The 23,318-nt window shown below is 42.7% G+C and overlaps 1 protein-coding gene across 3 annotated transcripts in view; it reads left to right on the top strand.

The window, feature by feature from the left end:
- The window catches only part of LOC118007355 (lysophospholipid acyltransferase 2), a 118,431-nt gene that overhangs the window by 48,909 nt on the left and 46,204 nt on the right, over positions 1 to 23,318 (top strand). For all 3 annotated transcript variants that reach the window (XM_035000412.1, XM_035000411.1, XM_035000413.1), the window contains exon 3: positions 5,390 to 5,467. In XM_035000412.1, coding sequence (XP_034856303.1) covers positions 5,390 to 5,467 — 78 coding nt within the window. The remainder of the gene's footprint in view (positions 1 to 5,389; positions 5,468 to 23,318) is intronic.

Genomic DNA, 23,318 nt, shown 5'->3' with positions numbered 1-23,318 from the left:
CTGTAGACTCTTGTTTGAGATGAAAATTCCCTGAGAGGGGAGGATGCACTTGCTGGATCTGTGCTTTAGTAGTTCCTCTTGTGGGGTGTAGGATCTGCAGGACTTTGATATCGCCTCTGTGTTTGTGCGAGCATGTTGTTTTTGATTCTTGTGAGGGTTGGGATATACTGGCGTTTCTTAATCTAATTTTTGGCTCTGGCAATTGCAGATGTTTCCTAGAAACCAATGAAAAAAATCAATCAGGGATCATTTATTCAGCCTCTACCATATTGCCACGTGGCCAGTCCTCTGATAGGCGCGGCCAGTTGTAGGTATCTCGTCCTGAGATTTAGAGCTGTTCTCTTAATTCCCACATGCCGTCTTTTCTGCTTCCTTCTGATGACAGCAGATTTGTAGCATCAAAGTTTTCCTAGTTTTCCCAGGTGATTCTATTTAAATTTCTCATAAATCATACCAGGGGGTAGTGTGTGTGTGATTTTTGTGTGTGTGTGTACATATATATATACTATTTTTATTATGAAACTTTTCAAATGGAGATGTACAGAGATAATGAACCTTTATATGCCCATTACCCAGCTTCAACAGTTTTAAAAATTCCACCATTCTTATTTATTCACCATTCTTATTTATTCCCCAACTTATTTTTTTTCTGAATTAAAATTATATCCCAGTCTACATATTTCACCCCTAAATGCTCCAGTATTTAGGGGATACATTTTATTTTTTACTTATTTACTTATTTATTTTGAAGATTTTTTAAATTTATTCATTTGAGAGAGTGAGAGCATGAGAGAGCACAAGCAGGGGGGAGGAGCAGAGGCAGAGGGAGAAGCATACTTCCCGCTGAGCAAGTAGCCCGACACAGGACTTGATCCCAGGACCCTGGGATCATGACTGAGCTGAAGGCAGACACTTAACCGACTGAGCCACCCAGGTGCTCTATTTTTTATTTTTTCAAATTTTATTTATTTATTTATCTGACTGAGAGAGACACAGAGAGGGAACACAAGCAGGGGGAGTGGGAGAGGGAGAAGCAGGCTTCCCACAGAGCAGGGAGCCCGATGTGGGGCTAGATCCTAGGACCCTGGGATCATGACCTGAGCTGAAGGCAGATGCTTAATGAGCGAGCCACCCAGGCACCCCTTTAATATATATATATATATATATATTTTTTTTTTTTTTTAAAGATTTTATTTATTTATTTGAGACAGAGAGAATGAGAGAGAGAGAGCACATGAGAGGGGGGAGGGTCAGAGGCAGAAGCAGGCTCCCTGCCGAGCAGGGAGCCCGATGCGGGACTCGATCCAGGGACTCCAGGGTCATGACCTGAGCCGAAGGCAGTCGCTTAACCAACTGAGCCACCCAGGTGCCCCCCCTTTAATATATTTTTAAAGACTTATTTATTGGAGAGAGCATGCGTGTGCATGTGACCAGGGGAAGGGGCAGAGGGAGAGGGAGAGAGAATCCTTAGGCAATCTCCCTGCTGAGCGGGAAGCCCAAGATGGGGCTTGATCCCAGGACCCTAAGTTCATGACCTGAGCCAAAATCAAGAGTTGGATGTTTAACTGAGTAAACCACCCAGGTGCCCCTGGGGGACACTTTTTTTTTTTTTTTTAAAGATTTTATTTATTTATTTGAGAGAAAGAGAATGAGAGCGAGCGAGTACATGAGACGGGGGAGGGTCAGAGGGAGAAGCAGACTCCCTGCCGAGCAGTCCCTTAACCAACTGAGCCACCCAGGCGCCCTGGGGGACACATTTTAAAGAGGGGTTGAGGAAGGCTTATAGTTCAGATTGGCCAAGTCCAGGGACACCATTCATGTTGTGGTCAGTGTAAACAGAGTAGAAAATTGAAATGTAAGTAGTATCTTTTGGAATCGGACAACACAGAGCACTGTGAAGGTGAACATGCTCTCTTTCCTTAGGACTCTGTACTGAGGAGGTGTTTTCTTGCTGAGAAGCCTTTTCAGATGCTTTATACACAGTGCCATGAGGAACCTGACCTTACGTAATCCTTAGTATTTCAAATCATATGTGAGAACCAGGATTTTTAAAAATAGAGTTCTCTGATCTTTTTTTTTTTTTTTCCTTGAAGAAGAAACGTTTTCTATTCCTTTCTTTGGGAAGAGAAATGTTTTTTTACTTCTCTGTACCAGGTCTAAATAACTCTTCGCTAATTAGAATGAGTAGGGGAAGTAGAGTGTCCTTTCAATTTGCAGTTTAGCACTTTGGTTTTTTAGGCTCAAAGGCAGTCATGTCTGCTATTGATTTTGACAACTTCCCTTTCGGAAGACATATGTTCATTCTCTGTAAATAGAATTGATCATTTTACCTACTTCTATTTGGTCTCGGCCTTTTTTTTTTTTTTTTAACCATCATCTGCAAGTTTGTTTTAACTGAGAATTTGCTTATACTTTTTTTTTTAAATGTTTTATTTATTTATTCATGAGAGTCGGAGAGAGAGAGAGGCAGAGGCAGAGGGAGAAGCAGGCTCCCCGCCTAGCAGGGAGCCTGATGCGGGACTCGATCCCAGGACCCTAGGATCATGACCTGAGCTGAAGGCAGACGCTCAACCATCTGAGCCACCCAGGCGCCCCAAAATTTGCTTATACTTTTAATTATTTATTTAACTATCTTCGATAACAGTAAAACAGTATTTATTTAACTATCTTTTGATAAAAGTAAAACTATCTTTGATAACAGCTCTATGCTAGTGGAATAGAGCTTGGACTCTGGAGTCAGCCTGGATTCTGCTCGGGGCTTCTTGGGCAGGTAGCTCTGTTACTCTGGACATGGACTTCCAACACTTTTGGCTCTACCTTCTCATCTGTGAAAGGGAGTCAGTGATCATGGGGAGAGCTGAAAGGTGTCGTACTACAGAGAAGAGCTTAGCACCATAGCCAGCTCACTACGAACCTGGAAAGTCACCCAGGGGCAAGACCATTTTCATTATTATCATCTGTCATTACCAAAGTCCAGGTGGCAGTCCAGATTGGAAATTTTCTGTGTATCCAATCTCTTTTTTAGTGTTTGTCACACAGTATTAACGTACTCTGTTATTTGTGTGTCTCTGCCTCTACACTGCAAGCTCTCTGCGGACCGAGACTGTGTCCCGCTGACTCTTTATTCCTAGTGCCCAGGATGGTGCTTGCCAGAAAACCCACACTCCGCACAGATCCGTTCAACAAGCGGGGAGGTGTTTCTCCACCTTTTTAAACTTGCGTTCTTTTTTGCTAAACATACAATTTATACCTGTGTTTAGTGTGATTTGAAATTCAAAATAAGATGTGTTATCTAAGAAAACCCCGAAGTTTTGAGATAAAGGATCACTTTCTTCTCAAAGTCCTCGGGTGGCTTGAGAGGCGTGATGCGCAGTCTGTGGGTCCCGCCCCACTCTGCCCCTTGAAGAGTCAGCCAGTGGGTGAGTTTCCTTTGGGTGAGTTTCCCGAAGGAAACCACTTGAGTTTTAATGTCAGTTAGGGCACTAACCACGTATGTGATTTTAGGACTTAGTTTCCTCAACTCTAAAATGATGAGGGTTGGATTAAAGACCTTTAGGATACCTCCTATCTTGAATTTCTACTTTACTAATCATACTTCATAGTTGAGTGCTTACTGTGCCAGATACCCCAGTCAACACCCCGCATGGATTCTCTCTTAAGCCTGAAAAATACTACATGGCTCCTCTGTATTTATTCTGCTCCTTTTCCTAATGAGAGCAAGTGGAGTGGCTGCATGTGGGGGGATTATGAAGAAAGTCACCAGGTGCCATAAATGAGGGGAGAAGCACCTCGAGGCTTGTCATGGAGGTCAGTGACGCAGAGGTGAACGCAGATCTGCCTCATATGGACAGACTTGTACGGTCACAGTGACAAAGGCTGGTACAACAGGAGGCTGGCAATGTGCGATGTCGCACCCCGCAAGATTGCCAAGCACATCATCTGAACGGTGGTGCCAAGGGAGTCTAGAAGGAACCGTGACACAGTTTGAGAAAAAAACTTGTAGCTTCTAGAGTTGTTGTGGTTCCAAGGAAATCTACTCATACAAGAGGAGAAAAGTATTTCCCCAAGAATCCTCAAAAAAAATATTTTTTAAGACCAGTATCTTTAATGAGTTCTACTCTCAATTAATAAAGCCCTTAAAAGTATGTAGTAATCCTCTTCATCATTTCCCCATTAAATCTGTTAGTGAATTAATGCTGGCAACCAATAGGAGGTGGATAATTAATTAGAAAAGTGTGTTTTAATCATGTCTTTAAAGCTTCCTTCTGTTTTAGTTTATACTCATATATGTTTTTCTGCTTTCTCATGACTTTCTAGTTACAGTAGTTTTCCAGGCCGACATTGTTTTCCTTTGTGTGTTATGTGTGTGTTAGACAGGGAGAGAGAGAGATGGACTGACATCCTCTGTTCAATGGGTTAAATAAGTTTCTTCTGTGGGCCTGCCTTGGAACCTCCTCCTTATTTATAATATTTCTATGGAAAAATGTATTCAAAAGGTTAAGTAACTTTCCCACATTGGAGATGCCCATTATTCTATAATGACTAGCTTACAAAGTAATTTTAATCACAGGTTAAGATCCTTATTTATATTTTAAATTGTGTACAATGGTTTGAAAATTTTTTCGTAAATTATTCATGCCATCAAAGGGGAAAGGAAATTGTGAGTTCATGTCTGTGTGCCCATGTATGCATAATCTTAGGGATAGTTTGGATTGAGTTTAAAACCAGAAATCCTAATCATGTTTGCCTGAATTTTGTGATATGAATGGATAAATTAGTTCTCTCATTTAATGGTGGATTGCCTCATTGGAACATTAGAAAATTCTGTGTCACCTCAGCCAGAATGTTTTATAGATGGATGACTGCAAATGAAGAATTAGAAGATCATTTGATTTGAGCCATCATGCTTTCAGAATAAACAGATTTGGGTGTACCTGGTTTTCAGTCAATACTATTATTTGGTACTTTTTGTTGCTTTGTGAGAAACAGTTTTAGGTATTTGGGAAAACAAATAACTAATGTTCTCGCAGGACTATTCTGAAATCCAGATTTATTACTCCTTTTCCCCATTGTGCCTTGAGTTATGGAAAAAGCTGTAATCCTTGAGCTGCATAACCCCACAGTGCTTCCATGTAGCTAGGAGACGGGGAATGTCAGGGCACTGAGTGTGCCTTTATGAGGTTTCGTTTTATTTTTCCAGCTCTTCTGGGGCTTGTGATATGGGACCCCCTCTAAGGTGTTCACAGAATTCTAAGCTCTGGAAGTTAGATTCCTTACCTTTTATCTGGAGATGCTCTGTGTGATCCATGAGCACTCTGTAGCCTCAGTGGTCTCATCTTGATGTCTGTGAGTGGGTACCCGTTTCTAACAGTGCTCTTACTTTTTATAGGTATGCCTTACATTTTCTTGTACAAAGTGGAATTTCCTACTGTATCATGATCATAATAGGAGTGGAGAACATGCACAAGTAAGTGTTCCTCTTTATTCCCATATCAATATGGATTTCCCTATAATAGAATTAGGTCAAAATATAATTCTGTTACATTAAAAATTATTCTAAATTGTGATAATGTTCTCAAGAAGAGCTGTCATAAATTACTTAAAGCAGGCTTTCTCAGCCTCAGCACTGTTGACATCTTGGGCTGGATCATTCTTTGATGTGGGGGCTGTCCTGTGCACCGTAGGATGGTGAGTGGCGTCCCTGGCCTCCACCCACTAGGTGCGAGTAGCGCCTCCTCCCCCCGCCCCCTCTGAGCTGTGACAACCGTGAACGTTTCCAGATATAGTCAAATGTTTCTTGGGGGGCAAAACAGCAGACATGTCGTGTCTGTTGTGTTTTTGGAATACAGTGCAGTATCTACGAGTTCTCATGAGGCGTCTGTTGAATGAATGAATGAGCAAATGGATGAATGATACTATGACTCCTGCATGACAGCAAGCCCTTTCCCCGTCGTCTCCTGAAGCTCTTGCTTCAGGGCCCCAGGCCCTGCCTCCTTTAGAGCCCCTGAGCTGCGTCTCAGGGCTGCCGTTATTGTAGCCCCGTGTCCTCGTCTATCTGGGGCAGAGTCCCTGACCTAGTTCTCGAACCTGCACATCTGTGCTGGGCTTTACCTCGATCTCGGTCCCCAGGGAGAGTGGAATGGGGGGGCAGAAAGGATGGGAGTGGGAGGATGGGTCTCCTGCAGAAGAGGAAGAGGAGTAGAAATGTGTTTTGGGCATCCTCCTGTAATCAGGAAGGCCTTTTCCCTGGAGAAGGCAGAACAGTGGGGCTGGGCTCTGTGCTGCTCAGATGTGCAAAACAAGCCTTTGTGGACGGGCGTGGGAACCTCAGCGCCCTTCATGTCAGCTTTTTGTTTTCTGACTTTTCTATGGGAAAACTTGTTTTGAGTTCTAAAAATTCTCAGACTTCTGGAACACAGCACAAAGGAACTGCCATTATCTAAATACAAACAGCAGAAATGTGGGATGGTTAAAACAGAAAGAGTAGAAAATCTCCTTAGCCTAAAGAAGTTAAGCTGAACTATTTGCATTATAAGTTGGCAAGTAATTTTCAACAAAACAGATGACCTCAATAAAAAATGTAAAAGGTGTAGGTATATACAGTAAAATCATACTTGTTCAACAGGCTGCCAGGCTGTGGATGGGGTTATATTGTCAGAGAGGTAGGAATTAGTTTTAAACTTACCGTTCTATCACCTTGCCTCCCCACCAGTTTGAACAAACATTTCTTGTGTGCCACAATGTTTCCAGAAACTTAAAGATAATGGAGATGTGGTCCTCACCCTCTGAAATGCACTGTTGGGTTGGAGATACTAAGACAGTCAGTCATGCAACAGATATTTGTTAGCTGATACTGGGATCCAGTGATGGGTATGAGGACGTGCTCTGTCTTACTGTCGAACTACCAGTCACACCACGATGAGTGTTAGAAAAGAAGAATATACTCAGGGCTGGGGAAGCATGAAGGAGGGAGCGTCTAGCTGGGAATGCTAATCAACTTCATGAGGACCGGCTGTATGTGTATCAGCCATTTACTATATGTCCAGTAGAATAAAACAGTTGGGAACAGAGTACGGATATTTGGTGTTAAGGAGAAATTACGCTAACGTATGTTTTTAAGAATTGAGAAATATTAACACCTACTTTCCTCAGATGTCTCCTTTGTTTTTTTTTTTAAAGATTTTTATTTAGGGCGCCTGGGTGGCTCAGTTGGTTAAGCGACTGCCTTCGGCTCAGGTCATGATCCTGGAGTCCCGGGATCGAGTCCCTCATCGGGCTCCCTGCTCTGCGGGGAGTCTGCTTCTCCCTCTGACCCTCCCCACTCTCATGTGCTCTCTCTCTCATTCTCTCTGTCTCAAATAAATAAATAAAATCTTTAAAAAAAAAAAAAAGATTTTTATTTATTTGACAGAGACACAGCGAGAGAGGGAACACAAGCAGGGGGAGTGGGAGAGGGAGAGAAGCAGGCTTCCCGCCGAGCAGGGAGCCCGATGCGGAGCTCGATCCCAGGACCCTGGGACCATGACCTGAGCCGAAGGCAGACGCTTAACGACTGAGTCACCCAGGCGCCCCTCAGATGCCTCCTTTATTGATGATGAAATTAACAGCTGGCTAGGTCATGGGAGAAGATGGAATGCAAACTCTGCCTTCCACCCAGGTGGCCTTAGTGGTTGGCTGGATGAGTAGAGGTTTGGAGTCCTGGATATATGGGTTTGAATTCAGACTCTGCTGAATTTTCGTTAGCTTTGGGACCTTGGCCAAGTCACTTAACCTTTTTGGCTCTAAATTGGATTAAACCGGTGACTGTGCTAAGGAGCATGTGCCCACCCGCTTCATACTTGGGGCGTCCAGCTGTGCTTGTGCTTGCATACAGTGTTCAGCTAGACGAAGAGGTGTTCAAATTCTGCATGAGATGCGCTCAGAGGTCATTCTTAGTTACACGTATTTTGCTGTTTTTCCTCCTGATGTCATGTTAGAGCTGGGCCATCACCCTGGCCACTGTGCACCGTAACTCATCTTTTCTTCTTCCCAGGACACGAACTCCTTGGCAGGGATCTTTTACTTATTTTTTAATCCCATGGTTGAGCATATAGATGATAGAAGCTCTCAGTAGGTGAGGTTATCTTTTCTGTTCTGAATGAGTATTTTGCGGCTTTTGCTTTTGAGTCTTTTTTTTTTCATGTTTTTGGTTTGGTATTTCCAAATCCTACATTCATTCCTGCGATAGGCCTTGAACGTCATGCTTGATGGGATAACTTGCAGTTCTGTTTGTGTTTCCGGCTCACTTCCTCCTTGTTCTTCCCGGTAGAGCCGCAGTCCTGGGTGTTGGGGTGGGGCTGGGGCAAGAAGAGGCAGCTGTAGCTGACCTGGCCTCGATGTCCATCCAGGAAGACCCCGAGGAGCAGGTAGTCCAGGGTCACGTCCACTTATTAACTGCTAGCTCTAACGAGACTCCTACAATATGGATTCCTAGATGAAAATGGCATTAGGAACTGCCCGAACTCTACTAGGAAGGAATGATGATCTCGGAAATGCCATCTGGCAGGCAGAAGCCTCAAGTCACTTGAAAATTTGTCCTCATGAAGTTAATTAGCAGCGGGTAGCGGCTCAGCGGGAACTCTGTCGGGAAAATATTAACTTCACTGAGAACAATCTCATGCTCCCACGAGAGGGAATAAAATGTGGCAGGAAGGAAACTGAACTCTTAGATTTTTTTCTCTTATGCTCTCCGTGGACCGTGTTTGAAAGCCCTGTGGTGGTTGGGGATAAAGTTACGGGCCCTTTTGGTATGGTTGTGCCAGAAGTCGAATTTCAGTTGGAAAACCGTAATTCTAAAATCGATTTTTTATGTGATCTTATTTTGATAATAGTTAATCCTTCTGTAATTATGGTGTATCAGTCGCTGTGCAAAGCCCATGCATTGGCACTTAATCCTAGCAATAGCCTTTGGAGGTGGCGTGGGAGACCTACCCACAGGGAAACATGGCTTAGTAAGTGATGGATCTAGGATTGGAACTAGGTGTGTCTGCCTTTACCCAGGGCCCAGGCTTTTTACCTCTGCAGATTACTTCTCAGCATTAAGCATGATGATGATGAGAATGAGTCATTAAAAAAGAAATGCCCTAGGGGCGCCTGGGTGGCTCAGTTGGTTGAGCGACTGCCTTTGGCTCAGGTCATGATCCTGGAGTCCCTGGATCGAGTCCCGCATCGGGCTCCCTGCTTGGCGGGGGGTCTGCTTCTCCCTCTGACCCTCCCCCCTCTCATGTGCTCTCTCTCATTCTCTCTCTCTCAAATAAATAAATAAAATCTTTAAAAAAAAAAAAAAAAAGAAATGCCCTAAATTGAGAAAAAAGGAATGAGAGCCAACAGGGTCCCCAACAAAGGCAGAGGTTTGTATGTGTCTGTTGCTCTTCCTTAGAACAAAGATGCAGATACCTTTTTCCAAAAAAATGCAGTGTCCTTGTAGCATATTGTGCTTAGGATCTAAGGTTTTTGAATATTCTCAATTCTCATAGGGAGGAAAACCTATTACTTGGCGATAGGATGTTTAGGTTCCGTTGGATTTCTGAAAAATCTTGAGGACATAGCATCATTCCATAAAACCCTGTACTCGGGGAAGGGCATGATTCAGTTTCCTTTATGCCATTCAGTCAATTATAGTGTCTCTTTTGGAGGTATTTGAATTCTAAATTTTATTTCTAATTGTATACTGGATCTCTCTGTTAAGGAGGGTTCGGTTATCCTTGAGCAAGTTTTTTTGTTTTTTTTTTCCCCCCTTAGGATTAAGCGAGGGTTTTTATAGGGGGATTATATTAATGTAGGGATGCTAATAAGACTGACACATCATGCCTTGGTAAATAAAGCTGTTACTTTGGGTGATGCTGTTCATCTGAATGTGTTAGAGTACAGAGAAGTTTGCAAGGATTACTTGTGTAATGAGGTTCTGCCACAGCAGGTCTGTCTAAAAATGTCAAGATTAATAACTAATACCCCAAATTAATCACTTAAAAAACGAAAGAGTTTTGGTGATATTATCCAATTAAATGATATATCCTTCTTGTTTTGAAGATAATTCATATATTATCAAAATTTAACTGGATAGTTGTGATAATTAAAAAGAAGAGTAGTTTTCATTGGAAAACTGTAAGGACTCATTTTCTGGTTTTAGGTACTTCTGGAAACTAATTTTACTTTTACATTAAGACCTTCATCCTTGCCAGAATGTTGAAAGAAAAATTAAAAAACTCACATAACCATCTGTTAGGATGATAAGCAAAATCAGTCAGTAATATGTCATAACACATGCCACTTACATAAAATATGTGGTCGTTGTCGAAGTTTTGTGAGAATAAAAACTTCGTGATGTTTTCTTCTTCTCCTTAACTTTTGAGTAAGAAGTGAGGAAATGGTTTTGGAAAATTAGGGCTTGCTAATGGATAGAAGTACCTGTGGTGTATCCTTATAGTAACCTGTTCACATGTGTGAGTTTTGTCTTCACAATGTTAGAAGCAGTATGATTTAAGAGAGCCCTTGGACTCTGACTTTGGCATTTAAATGATGGAGGGACTTCTAGGTGCCAGTCCCTTTGTGGAGTGCTTTTTACAAATATCCCAATTAACTGTCCCAACAGGCCTGCTTAGGAGGTGTTCCTAAGATCCCAGAGGTCAGTTCACTTGAACACAGTCACAGAACCAGTAACCGTCAGGCATGGAAGTCTGTGAAATTCATGTATGTTGTTAGATTATTTACCAGCATTCCTTTAAAGATTTGTTGTTGCGGTCTTTAGAAGATTTTCAGCTGTTTACCGGACAGCATACAAATCCTATTTATTTTTTGAAAGGGTAACAAGCACCATTGAGTCATTGTATTTTGACTGGCTTTCTCTTAGTCTTCATTAGAATGAAGTGTTGGGGTCTTTTAAAAATGCTTTAACCTTTAAATAAATACCCGAATAACAGTGATTTTAATCTCTAAAACCTCTCCCATTCTTTAAACTTGTTCAGACTTTTGTAAGTGCTGTACTTCAGGTCGATATTTACTAAAATACATAATAAATATAGATTCTAAAATGCTGTTTTAATGTCACTTGATGAGAAATAGAATTTTAAAATGCTTTTAGATAATTTGTGTAGGGAAAAAAGTACTGACCTCCTCCTACTTGTTGCTAGCTTACTAAATAATTCATATTTCGAGCAGTTATGGAAAGATAGACAGATGGTAATAGAAGACCTACCTGATGACCCAGAACACGGCCAGGCATTTTGGTGAAAGGGTATGATGGTGGGTGAGCGCGGGCATCTGTTTTTCACAGTGAAAACTGAGCTTTCATTTAATGAAGACCGGAAAGAGATGGGATTACAAGTCTTTTCCTGGCCTAGAAATTAATCTTGCGGTTATTACAGAGGATGTGCCCTTAGCATGACTTGTCTTGGGAAGAAGAGAGGATTGGGATAGGCTAGGCACAATTTGCCTTTCAGAGTTTTGGAAACTCTTGTCTGGAACTCCTATGGTTGGAACAATTTCCTTTTAAAATTACAGTGATTAGAAAGCTGTCTCTTAGATTACTATGCAAAGCTTTTTTCTTAAACATGAGAGCGCTAAAATGTTTAGAAAACAGACTTAAAGGATTGAAAAAAAAATCCAACGGAAGAGAAGGATAAAAGTTAAGAGGTGAATAGTATAAACTCCCTGAAGGACAATAGAACATTAATCAATAATGTAGTCGTGGTAATAGCTAAATTACCATTAATAGCCAACATTTATGAAATCCAAATTCTATGTCAGATACACATCAAATGCTGAAGTGAATTTCCATGTGGTCGTCACGACTGCCCAGTGCCGGAAGCCTGTTCTCTCAGCTTCACGGTTGAGAGCCGTGCACCTGCCCCAGGTCCATACAACTAGTCCTCAGCAGGCCCAGAGTTTAAACCAAACCTGTTCAGTACCAGAGCCCATGCACCCAGCCACTAGCCTCAGCTCCTCCCCAGCCGTACCAATGTGCGGATTTTCTATGGGAAACAATCAGTGTCCCACCCCTTTTATTTCAGGGTTGTTTTCCTTCCTTGTTATTTGGTGTGCATACAAGTAATATAAATTAATCTTAGTTTGAACACTGTATTGGGAAGCTAAAACTTGTAATTCTAAATCTTGGGTAATTTTTTTTTTTTTTTTTTTTTAAGATTTACTTATTTTAGAGAGAGGGAGCACGAGCGGGAGGGGCAGAGGGAGAGAGAATCTCAAGCAGATTCTGTGTGGAGCGTGGAGCCCAATGCAGGGCTTGATATCATGACCTGAGCCAAAGCCGAGTTGCATGCTTAACCGACTGTGCCACCCAGGTGCCCCTCTGGGGTTAGGTTCTTAATTTACCTGCACTTCCTTTGGTAGCTTCTGTAAGTAAATCATTCTTCTTACCCTCAATACCTAACAGAACATACTTTTATTAGCAATATGTTTTCCATACCAGGAATTCTCACCTCTTGGGCGTAAAGGGAGAGATTATATCAGAATTTAGGGGAATGAGATCACGATTCTGATACGTCGCACCCCTCCACCTCCACAAGCAATGAAACAAAAAGAGTGCCAGCAGAATGTGACATCTGATTGAATGTTTATGTCTGCTGACGTGAGGCAGATGTTCTCCCACCTCCCCTCACGGTTTTCCAGTCTGGGGGCTTACCTGCATGTTCTGTCTTTTGTCTCTCCTGATCACCATGGTCTGCCCTCCTCTAGATCATAGTTAGCAAAGTGTGGTCCAGAGACCCCTGGGCGTCCCTGAGGTCCTTCTAGGAGGTGGAAAGGTCAAAACTATTTCCATAGTGACATTTAGACATTATTTGCCTTTTTCATTTTCATTCTCTCATGGGTAGACAGTGGGGCTTTCTCCAGAGACTGCGTGCTGGGTGAGACTGCATTAGAGCATTTGTGAGTTCAGCTATCTTCTGTTAAGTCAGACGTGAAGGAGACTTGCACAAGTGTAAAACATTGCCCCTCTTCTCATTAACTGTTTTTTAAATATACTTAGAAAATATATTTTTCCTAAAAGTGTTGTTTATATTGGCATGTACTAGGTTTATCATTACTTTTGAATTAAATATTTTTTAAATTCTCAGTTTTATTCTAGTGTGGTAAAGACCAGTGGCTCTTGTTTATGCGGGTTATGCTTCTTTGGTTTCCTCAATAATTTTTAAGTGGGTACAGGATCCTGAGACCGAAAAATCTGAGAGCAGCCTCTTTAGGATTCTTTCATGCCTCCCGTGTGGGCTTTGTGGAGCTCTCACCCAGCCGCTGTCAACGAAAACATCTGAGCTCCTCGCCAGTGTTCTTTATGTTTGTGCTCTCGCTGTCCACTTGCCTGGTGCCGTTCTGCTTCTGAAATCTGTAAGTTCTGGAACCCTCAGAGAGCACAGCCTTCTGTCTCTGTGCTTATGTACTCCCTTGCTCCCCCTGGCTCAGTCCACGATGGGCCGCCTGCCTGGTGGTACAGGAAATGACAGACACATGCATCCAGAGCCCAGAAACCGTGATGTCTCCACTCTGCTGTCCCTGGTTCTCCTGGTCAGGGTCTTCCTGACCTCGCTTTCTGTTTTTCTCTAGCTTTCTCACAACCTCTTCATCATTACACACACCACCAGGCAAACGTCCAGGCTGGGGTGGACACAGATCTTTAATGTACTCGGGCAGCCAGGTGTTTGAGAGAGAACCACACAGGGCTACTATGGATGCCTGATTTCTTATTTCACCTAAGTCTTTATGTTCTTGCAGATTATTTTAATGGATGTTTTTCAGTTTTGTTTCCCATTCTTTTCAAAGATTACTCTGAATTTCAGTGACCTTTAAGTCCATTCACCTTATCTCTATAGTCTCACACTTAGCAGACAACGTAAGTTCATAATTAAAAGTTCCGGGACAGAGATGAAGATAATCCTCGGGAGATCATCCTTAAAGATGCAGGGTAAGGTGTTAGAAGGGGTAGCAGGAAGGAGGAAGAGGAGGGGAACGGCCCTGGCAAGGAGGAGATGTGAGCTGGCGGTCTGCAGGTGGTCCTTCCCAGACAGAGAAGGATGCCGTCCCCTCCCTCGTCCCGTTCATTCCACACCCAGCCCACATGTGGAACCAAACACATCTTGGGCCTCACTCTCTTCTTCCTTGCTGACGCTCTCTCTGGCAGCGGGGCAGCCAAGGCAGGTATGGGAGGGGGTCCTTGCTGCTCCCTGTCCCTTCCACGTCTAGCCGTTACTAGGAACTCTTGGTGCTTCGGTTTCCTCTTGGGTTGTTTTGAAGTTTAGACATTTGTAGGCAAGTAAAACAGCAACTGCCGTGTAGTGAGCCTCGTTAGCTGCTGCTGTTCCTTCCCTCCCGATGCCTCAAGTCCACGGCTGCCCAGGGGCCGTGCACGTGAGTCTGGCCTCTGCTCTGCTGCCCCGATGGGCTGTTAAAATGTCTGCCTGACCGTGGCTCTCTTTTGCTCTGGACTGTGCACGGGCTCCCTTTAGCTTGGCAGCTTGGCAGCGCCTTTGTGCCTTTGCCCTGCCTTCCTTTCCTCCCTGGGTTACCGCTCTCACTCCTCAACTCTGTCAGGCCCAGCTATAATGGGCCATTTGTAGTTCTGAACACACACTCTGCTGTTTTACACTTGGTCCCTTTGTGTTTGCCGGGAGCCCCCCACCCCAACTGCATTCCTGCTGGTCCTGCAGGGTGTGACCTCGGGGGCCCAAGCCCTTCCCCCTTCTCCCCTTCCTGCTAGAAGTAGTCAGTCTCACCTTGTACGGCTCCTGTATATCACATATTGTGCTGGACAAATTTGTTCACAAGTGGAGCCACGCTGTGGTTGAGATCCCAGCTAGAGAGGCACACCGCCCCATCCTGCGCACCCGCTTGCTGGCTGGGTCACACTGAGTTCCTTAGCTTCTCTCTCTCCCTTTTTTTTTTTTTTTTTAAGATTTATTTATTTCAGAGAGAGCGAGCACGAGAGGGGGGAAGGGAGGGGGAAAGAATCGCAAACAGAATCCCCACTGAGCATGGAGCCCGACGTAGGCCTCGATCCCATGACCCTGAGATCTTGACCTGAGCTGAAATTAACAGTCTGATGCCCAGGCACCCCTGAGTTACTTAGCCTCTCTAGCCTCAGTTTCCTCATTTGTACATTAGGATTAATAATAATTCCTACCTCGTAGGACTGTGGCAAAGATGAGGTATACTGTATTCCATTAAGTGTAAAATGTCAGTGATTGTAAGATATGCTATTGTTTTATCTACCACTAACGAGGATTACTTGCTGTCAGTTGGGAGAGCATTCTTGATTTCAGAGGTGCTAAAATGTGAAAGTACATGAGTATCAGGTTTAGTGATACACAGAGCCCCTTGGGTGGTGTGGGGCGGGTGCAGGCGTGTGTTACCTGGTATGCACTCACCTCCCTTACTGGACTTAGAACCTGAGAGGACAGGGACTGAGCTGTATTAGATTTTGTGTCCTCAGAATCTGGCCAGACAGCATTAGTGACTGGGATGTGTATCTGAATGGCCTCTGCTCATGAGCTGACCATTTTTTCAAACCTACAGCCAAAGGCAGACTGAAGTCTGTTCCTCTTCTTCCAGGTCCCAGTGTCTGAGAAGGCCTGACCAGCTCAGCTTTTACTCAGCTCTGGGGGTGTCTTCTTCCTATTCCTACTTTTTAGATCTTTGGTATTATGAGACAAAATATGGATGATGGAAAACTGTAATTGACAGTCTTTCTATTGCTTTTAGGAGCTTTGAAGAATTAATTGAATCACTTTTTTCCCCCCGCTTTCCTCCTATAAATTTTTCACTCTGAAGTTTAATAGAAGAAAGCTGAGTGGTCTTTTGTGTGGGTGGGGAGGGAGGTCAGGACCCTATATTAAAATGCAGCCCCTGAGGAACAGGGAGTGACAGGTTCCTAATCTTCTTCTTGGTAGGGGCCCAAGATCTTTGAATTGGGAACTGGTAGGGGTGATGTGAAGCCTTTTCCAAACATTTGTTTTTTTTCAGAGTCCTGGTTTTAGTAGCATAGAGAACAGGCTGAAATCTGGATGTGTTTTTTTGTGGATAATTATCTTTCTCAGTTGCTCCCAAGATTCTGTCATTACATTGTCTGCCAGATGTAGTTCCTGATGTTATTAAAAGCTTTAAGTTTATGCAAATTGATTGACTTACTAGGAGAGGCTGAGGTGGGGGACTACTAATCAGATGATATTTTGAACTAAAATCCAAAGGTCTTAAATCTCGATGTAAATTATAAAAGTCTACATTTTGAAAGATAAAATAATCTTGCTTAATGCCAACAGCCAAAACCCAATTTTATTTGTACATTTGAGTCAACTTTGAGAAGAACAATTAAGTGACTTTATGTTACTGAACCAGTTGTGGGAGCAAAAGTTGGATTTTTTTTTTTTTTTAAGCTGAACAATAGCTGGGTGGTTTGGTTCCTTTCAGTCATCTGTAAACAAAGTGAGAACAGGAAAGAATGGAGTGACTTCATGTATCAGTGTCACTATTTGTGTCTAGTCTAGTGAATACAGCTAAGCTCCTTTCCATTTTTTTCTTTGAATAAGGTTTCATAAAAGAACACACGAAATCCCTCATGACTTTTATTATATTTGTAACTCAGTGCAGTCTCTTTGTCCTGGCTGAGAGGACACCTGGTCAGAAAGGCAGGGTAGATCACTCAGCCAGCCCGGACTTCCCAGGGACAGTGGCGTTTTCTTAAAGAACATAAAATTACTTGCCGGTCTCTAGGAAGGAATCAAGAGTGTGTTCTGGTCACCAAAGACCAGATTCCGTACTCAGGGAGAAGCCTTAAAGTGGGGATCCTGAAGAGGTGGTTACTTGACCCTACAAAGGACAGCAGCTGCTTAACGTGACGGCAAACACAACGAGGGACCTCTGAATCTTATGTGAAGATGGCATGGCTGCCTTCTGCTGGTAAAGCAGGTGGTTTTTTAGTGTTTTAAAAATTCTTCTGTTAGAGTAGTAAATATAGAGATGATTTCCCTTTGACAGAACTCAGTTCACTCTTTCTAGGGAGGTCTGGCAATCTCCTCTTGCCATTAAGACTTCACTAGGTATAGGTAAGTTTCTTCTTTTCTGGGTCTATGTTGGAAGTTTAATTTACCTCTCACACATATAATGTTTCTGTGCTAGCCTACCAGAACACGTTCTAACTGATGGGACTTCCAGCCATGGAGGAATGAAGAGGTTGACAAATTTTCTCCCCCCACTAAAACAGCTATAAAACTGGACAAACTCATCAAAACCATTTTAGGGCTCTGGAAATTGACCAGAAGCAAACAACATTTTGAGAAGCATTTATTCATTAAAAGAAACTGCTAAACTTGGAGAAAGAATAGTGGGAACCGGTGGTATTCTTGCCTGGGGTTCCCTCCACTCCTCACTCCTTAGCAGAGAAATCCTGTTAGTGCAGGGCTGGCCCTGGACACAGCAGCTTTAATGCCAGAAGCAGCTAACTTGGTTTAGAGGGCAGGAAACTCACGCAGTGGCGAACACAGAATGCCTCCCAGCTCTGCTGTCCTGCAGATGTGGAGCATACGTCTAATCGGGAGACACTGGAAATAAGAGAGCCATAAAGGGGCTTGTGAAGGTCCCCATGCTACACTGGCTGCCTGGAGGCTGCATCCGGGCGTAGGGGAGGCCTGCGAGGGCCTGCGGGAGGGCACGAGCTGTGAACGAGTTCTGTGAACGAGTTCTCTAACCCACGTGTAGATACAGTGGCAGACGTCAGTGCCTTACTGGCTGACGGTGTTGGAACACGAGCTCTGACCACTGAGCTCTGCAGACACGGGTAACCCCTAGAGCGAGACTGAAAAATAAAACCCAAGTATTTAAAAAACTGAGCAGAGACATCAGCTGCTGCATACCATGGTGAGAAAGAGCCAGCAGATTAAGTCTGAGCTAAAAAAGAACACAGCACAAAAATGCTGAAGAAAAAAATAAATAAATAAAAACTGAGTTACTATATTATTTACTATGTCCAGTTCTAAACAAAAAATTAGGACAAACAGGGAAAAGGCAGTCAACTGAAACTGCCTCTAAATAGATCCAGATGTTGAATTTACCAAAGACTTCAGAGCAGCTATTATAAATATGTTCAAAGAAATAAAAGAAGCTATGATAATCATGAGTCAACAAATAGGGAATATCACTAAAGAAATAGAAACTATTCATAAGAACCAAATGAAAATCCTAGAGTTGAAAAGTTAGTAACTGAAATGAAAAACATACTGGCTGTGCAACATAGTGATTTGTGATGGCCAGAGAAAGAATCCGTAAACTTAGAGGTGGATCAGTAGATACTAGCCGGTCTGTCAAAGAGATATAAAACATACTGAAGAAATGCAAACAGCTTCCAGTTTCTGTGGGGCAACATCATGCACACCAACATGTGCGTAGTCAGTGCTCCCAAAGGAGAGTAGAAAAAGGAAAAGCATTTGAAGAAATAATGTCCGTCAGTATCCCAGATTTGATGAATACTATAAATCTGCAGATCCAAGAAGCTCAGCAAACCCCAAGTAGGATAAACAAGCAGATCTTCACTAAGATACATTGTAATCACACTGTTGAAAGACAGCGAGAATGAGGACATCTTGAAAGCAGCAGGAGAAATTATCTAAGGAGGAACAGTGCAGTTCTTACCATAAACAATGGAGGCCAGAAGGAAGTGGAATGATGTATTCTAAATGCCGAAAGAAAAAATTTTCAACCACAAGTTCTATAGCCAGCAAAATTATCCTTCAAAAATGAAGGTGAAATAAAGACATTCCCAGACACTCAAAGACCTGCCTTACAAGAAATTTTTTTTTTAGATTTTTGTTTATTTATTTGAGAGAGAGAGAATGAGAGACAGAGAGCAGGAGAGGGAGGAGGGTCAGAGGGAGAAGCAGACTCCCCGCCAAGCAGGGAGCGCGACGCGGGACTCGATCCCGGGACTCCAGGATCACAACCCGAGCCGAAGGCAGACGCTTAACCATCCGAGCCACCCAGGCGCCCCAAGAAATTCTAAAGGAAGTTGTTTGGGTTGAAAGGTAATATAACAGATCGTAATTGGAATCCACAGGAAGAGGTGAAGAGCTCCAGAAATGGTAAATGTGGGCGGTGAATATAAAAGATGGTGTACATATACATTTTCTTAATTTATCTAAAGGGCTGTATGAAGCATAATTATAACACTGTATTATTAGGATTACAGCATATATAGATGCCAGATATGTGACAATAGTAGGATAAAAGACGAGGGAGGAAATACAGCAAACTTGCTGTATTTTATCAGAATTAAGTCACCATTAATCTGAAAGAGAGTGATAAGATGCATACTGTAATCCCTAGAGTAATCGCTGAGAAAATAACTAAAAAATGTACAATGAAAAAAAAATCAACATAGGAATTAAAACAATACGCTACCAAATATTTTTTAATAAAAAATGAGTCAGTAAAGGAGGAACAAAAAAGACCCGAGATATACCTGAATCAAATAGCAAAATGGCAGATGTAAATCTAAACACATCAGTAATTACATTAAATGTGAATCAAAAGGCAGATGGGATAAAAAAAAGAAAGGACCTAATCATATGCTATCTGCAAGACACATTCTTTAGAAGAGAAGACACCAACGGCTTGAAAGTAAGAATGGATATGATATATCTTGCAAACAGTAACTGAACAAGTGATAGAATGGCTATACAAAACACTGCAGAACTAATGAGTTTGGGATATAAGATCAGGAGACACAATCAATTATATATATATATTATATGTTACATATATTACAGATAGTCCAAAAATGAGAATACAAAAGCAATTCCGTTCATAGTAGCATCGAAAGGAATAAAATACTTAGAACTTGCATCAAAAGGAATAAAATACTTGCAACTACACTTGAAAACTATAAGACATCTCTGAGAGAAATTAAAGGAGATTAAATGGGGCTGACTGGCTGGCTCTGTCAGAAGAGCACGTGACTTGATCATGGAGTCGTGAGTTCAAGCCCCATGTTGGGTGTAGAACTTACTTTAAAAAAAAAAAAAAGATTAAATGGAGAGAGATTTCATATTCATGGGTTGGAAGGCTTATGTTGTTAAGATGGCAGTTCTCCCCAAACTGATCTACAGATTTAAGGTAATCTCTCACAAAAGTTTCGGAAAGTGTTTTAAGTAGAAATTGACAGGCTGATCATAAAATGTATATGAAAATACAAAGGACCTTGAATAACAAAAATTTTTTTGAAAAAGAGCAACAAAGTTTGTTGTACTCTGTGGTAGAGCAATAAAGATGTGATAATAGTGTAAGGATGGGCACATATATCACTGAAACAAACCTGAGAGTCTAGAAACAAACCCTTTATTTTTTTATGGTCAATTGATTTTCAACAAAAGTGCCATGGCCATTCAGTGGGGGAGGATGGTCTTTTCCATAGATGGTGCCGGGACAATTGAATATGTGAAGAAGTAAAAGTATACCTTTACCTCACACCATACATAAAAAGTCACTCAGAATGTATCATAGACCTAAACGTGGCACCTAAAACCATAAAACTTTAGAAGAAAATATGGGAGCTCTTTATGACTTTGGGTTAGGCAAAGACTTTTTAGATATGACCCTCAAAGAATGGCCCCCACAAAAAATTGACTAGTTGTACTTCATCAGAATGAAAACCTTTTCCTCTTCAAAAGACACTTTTAAAACAATAAAAAGGCAAGCCACTGGGAGATAATATTTGCAACACATATATGTGATTCAGGACTTCATCCAGAATATATAAAGAACTTTTACCACTCAATACTAAGACAGCCCAATTTAAAAATTGGGAGTATGGGGCTCTAGTCAACAAGTACTCAAACATCCGAGTTCCTGCTTTGTGCCATAGTCTGCTCCAGGCAGAGACTGATGCTGAGCCTGCCATCCTGGAGTTAGTGCTACTTGGCGGGAGGCAGACGACAGGTGGGTCAACAAATATCGAAGCGAAGTTATTTCAGAGAGAGAGATGAATGAAATATTGGAGAGAGTTAATGTGCGTGAGCCAGCCATTCACAGAAGCATTGGGAGAGCCCATGAGTGGGAGGGAGCGACCCGTGCCCAGTTCTTCGGAGTGTTTGGTGTAGTCAGAGACCCGAGAGAGGCCCAGGCTTGTGCCTTGTGAGCAAGATCCCCAGTGCTATGAGATGAACTCAGAGAGGCAGGCTGGGCCAGATTGTAGTTGCAAGTACAGTGGGAACCCACCAGCGAATTTTGAGCAGAGAGACATACCTTGTCAGACTATGGCTCCAGCTGCTGGGTAGATGGCCTTGTTCCAGGGAACGTGTAGCAGGAGCTTCCAAAGGGATCGGGAAACCAGACAAGACGTGTTGGGCGCTTCGGACCTGGAAGGTACTGTGGAGAGAGAGGTGGACACAAAGGGGTAGATTGTAGAGGCAGGACTAAGGACTGGATTGAGGATTGGCTGTGGGGCATGAAAAAAAGGGAGGAATTGGCTTCTGGAGGCTTGAGCAGCTGGTGGGATGGTGTTGGGTGTTATGTATGAGGTGTAGGAGTAACATGCTGGCTCTGCAACTCAACTCAGCAGGAGAGCCTTTATTAGACGCTCATGGCAGTGTGAGGTTCGCAGTCAGATGAGTCTGGTGATTGCGGTAAAAGCTTTCATACCTTAGAATTGAATGAAATCTTCCAGGGGGAAAATTGTTACTAAATAAGAGAAGGCTGAGGCTCTGTTCAAGCAACTTTTCTTAAGTCACAGCCAGAAGAGGTCAAACCAGCGTTCCAACCTGGGTTTCTTTACTCCAGAATCAACTTCTTTGTTTTCTTGAGACACCCAAATATAAAACCTTGACCTGTTCTTCTCAGTTTTTATAGGCAGAAGAAGTTATAAAAAGTTGGAGTTCGGAGCGCCTGGGTGGCTCAGTTGGTTAAGCATCTGCCTTCGGCTTGGGGCATGATCCCAGGATCCTGGGATCCAGCCCACTATAGGGCTCCTTGCTCAGCGGGGAGTCTGCTTCTCTCTCTCCCTCTGCCGCTCCTCCTGCTTGTGCTCAATTGCTCTCTCTCTGTCAAATAAATAAATAAAATCTTAAAAAAAAAAAAGTTGGAGTTCTTTATACTTTTCCTTGGAAATCCTTAGCACTTTCTTTCACATTCTCTCCCTTAGCCAGGGCCTTGAAAGAAGTATTTAACCATACTTGTGACTTCCAGACTTCCTTTTTCTTACCATCCATCATATACATTGATTAGTCTTTATTATTCTCCAAATAACTATTTCATCCTATTACTTCTTTGCTCAAAAACCTTTGAATGCCTACAGGAGAATACCCAAAATATTCATATTCAAGAAATCCATGCCCTTCAGAATACTTAGAACCTTGTTTTACCAACTAAGCTTATTTCCTGTTGTTTTTCCCAGTTTTTGCTAGATAAGTGTCACTCTGGCCATGGCATGGTATGCTGACTCTTGGCTCGACACATTCAATTTAACTGGGAAGCACCGTCTTCTCTGTCACTCTTGTTCTGTGTTGGAGCCGACATAGACTTTGTCATCCTGGGAGGAGCCTTCCGTTCCCTTTCTGGCCGGTGGTGATCTTTTCACACTAATTCTTCCATACCCCGTATTCATCACCACCATTCACTCGCATGCACGTGTCCCACCCAGCAGAACTGGAGAGAATGTCTTCTCTTTGTCAAACTCCTTGAGGATGGTTTAGCTCAGTGTTGTGAAGGTTGTGGACAGCTAAGAAACCAGTGTTTACAAAGTGCGGTAAAGCTATTCTAAAGGGAGCACCATGGATGCATTGAGATGGAAGTAACTGGTCTGGAGCTAATCCTCTGAAAGCCAGCACTGTTACTGGTGATTGGCTCTCAAACATTGTGACAACATCCCTGACTTGTATCTTTCTCTTCTTTCTATTCCTCTATAGAAGGCAAGTGTATTGAGTCAAAAGACGTCTTTAACAACCAACTCTAGGAAAAGATAAGACATGTGATCTTAAAATGTGAAGAATGGCCATTGTTATCTTTTTTTTTTTTTTTAAAGATTTTCTTTATTTGACAGAGAGAGCACAAGCAGAGGGAGAGAGAGGGAGAAGCAGGCTCCCTGCTGAGCAAGGAGCCCGATGCGGGACTCGATCCCAGGACCCTGGGACCATGACCTGAGCCGAAGGCAGACGCATAACCGACTGAGCCACCCAGGCGTCCCTGGCCATTGTTACCTTTAAGAGGGTGTGTTTATAAATGTGGTAATAGTGGAAGGAGCTTTGGAACTTGGTTCTTAGACCACATGGCTGGATAGTTGATTTATCACTTGT

The sequence above is a fragment of the Mirounga leonina genome, unplaced genomic scaffold, assembly GCF_011800145.1.
Source record: "Mirounga leonina isolate KUSES-001 unplaced genomic scaffold, KU_Mleo_1.0 Mir_118, whole genome shotgun sequence".
Classification (NCBI taxonomy): domain Eukaryota; kingdom Metazoa; phylum Chordata; class Mammalia; order Carnivora; family Phocidae; genus Mirounga; species Mirounga leonina.
This window is presented reverse-complemented; position numbering and strand designations above follow the sequence as displayed.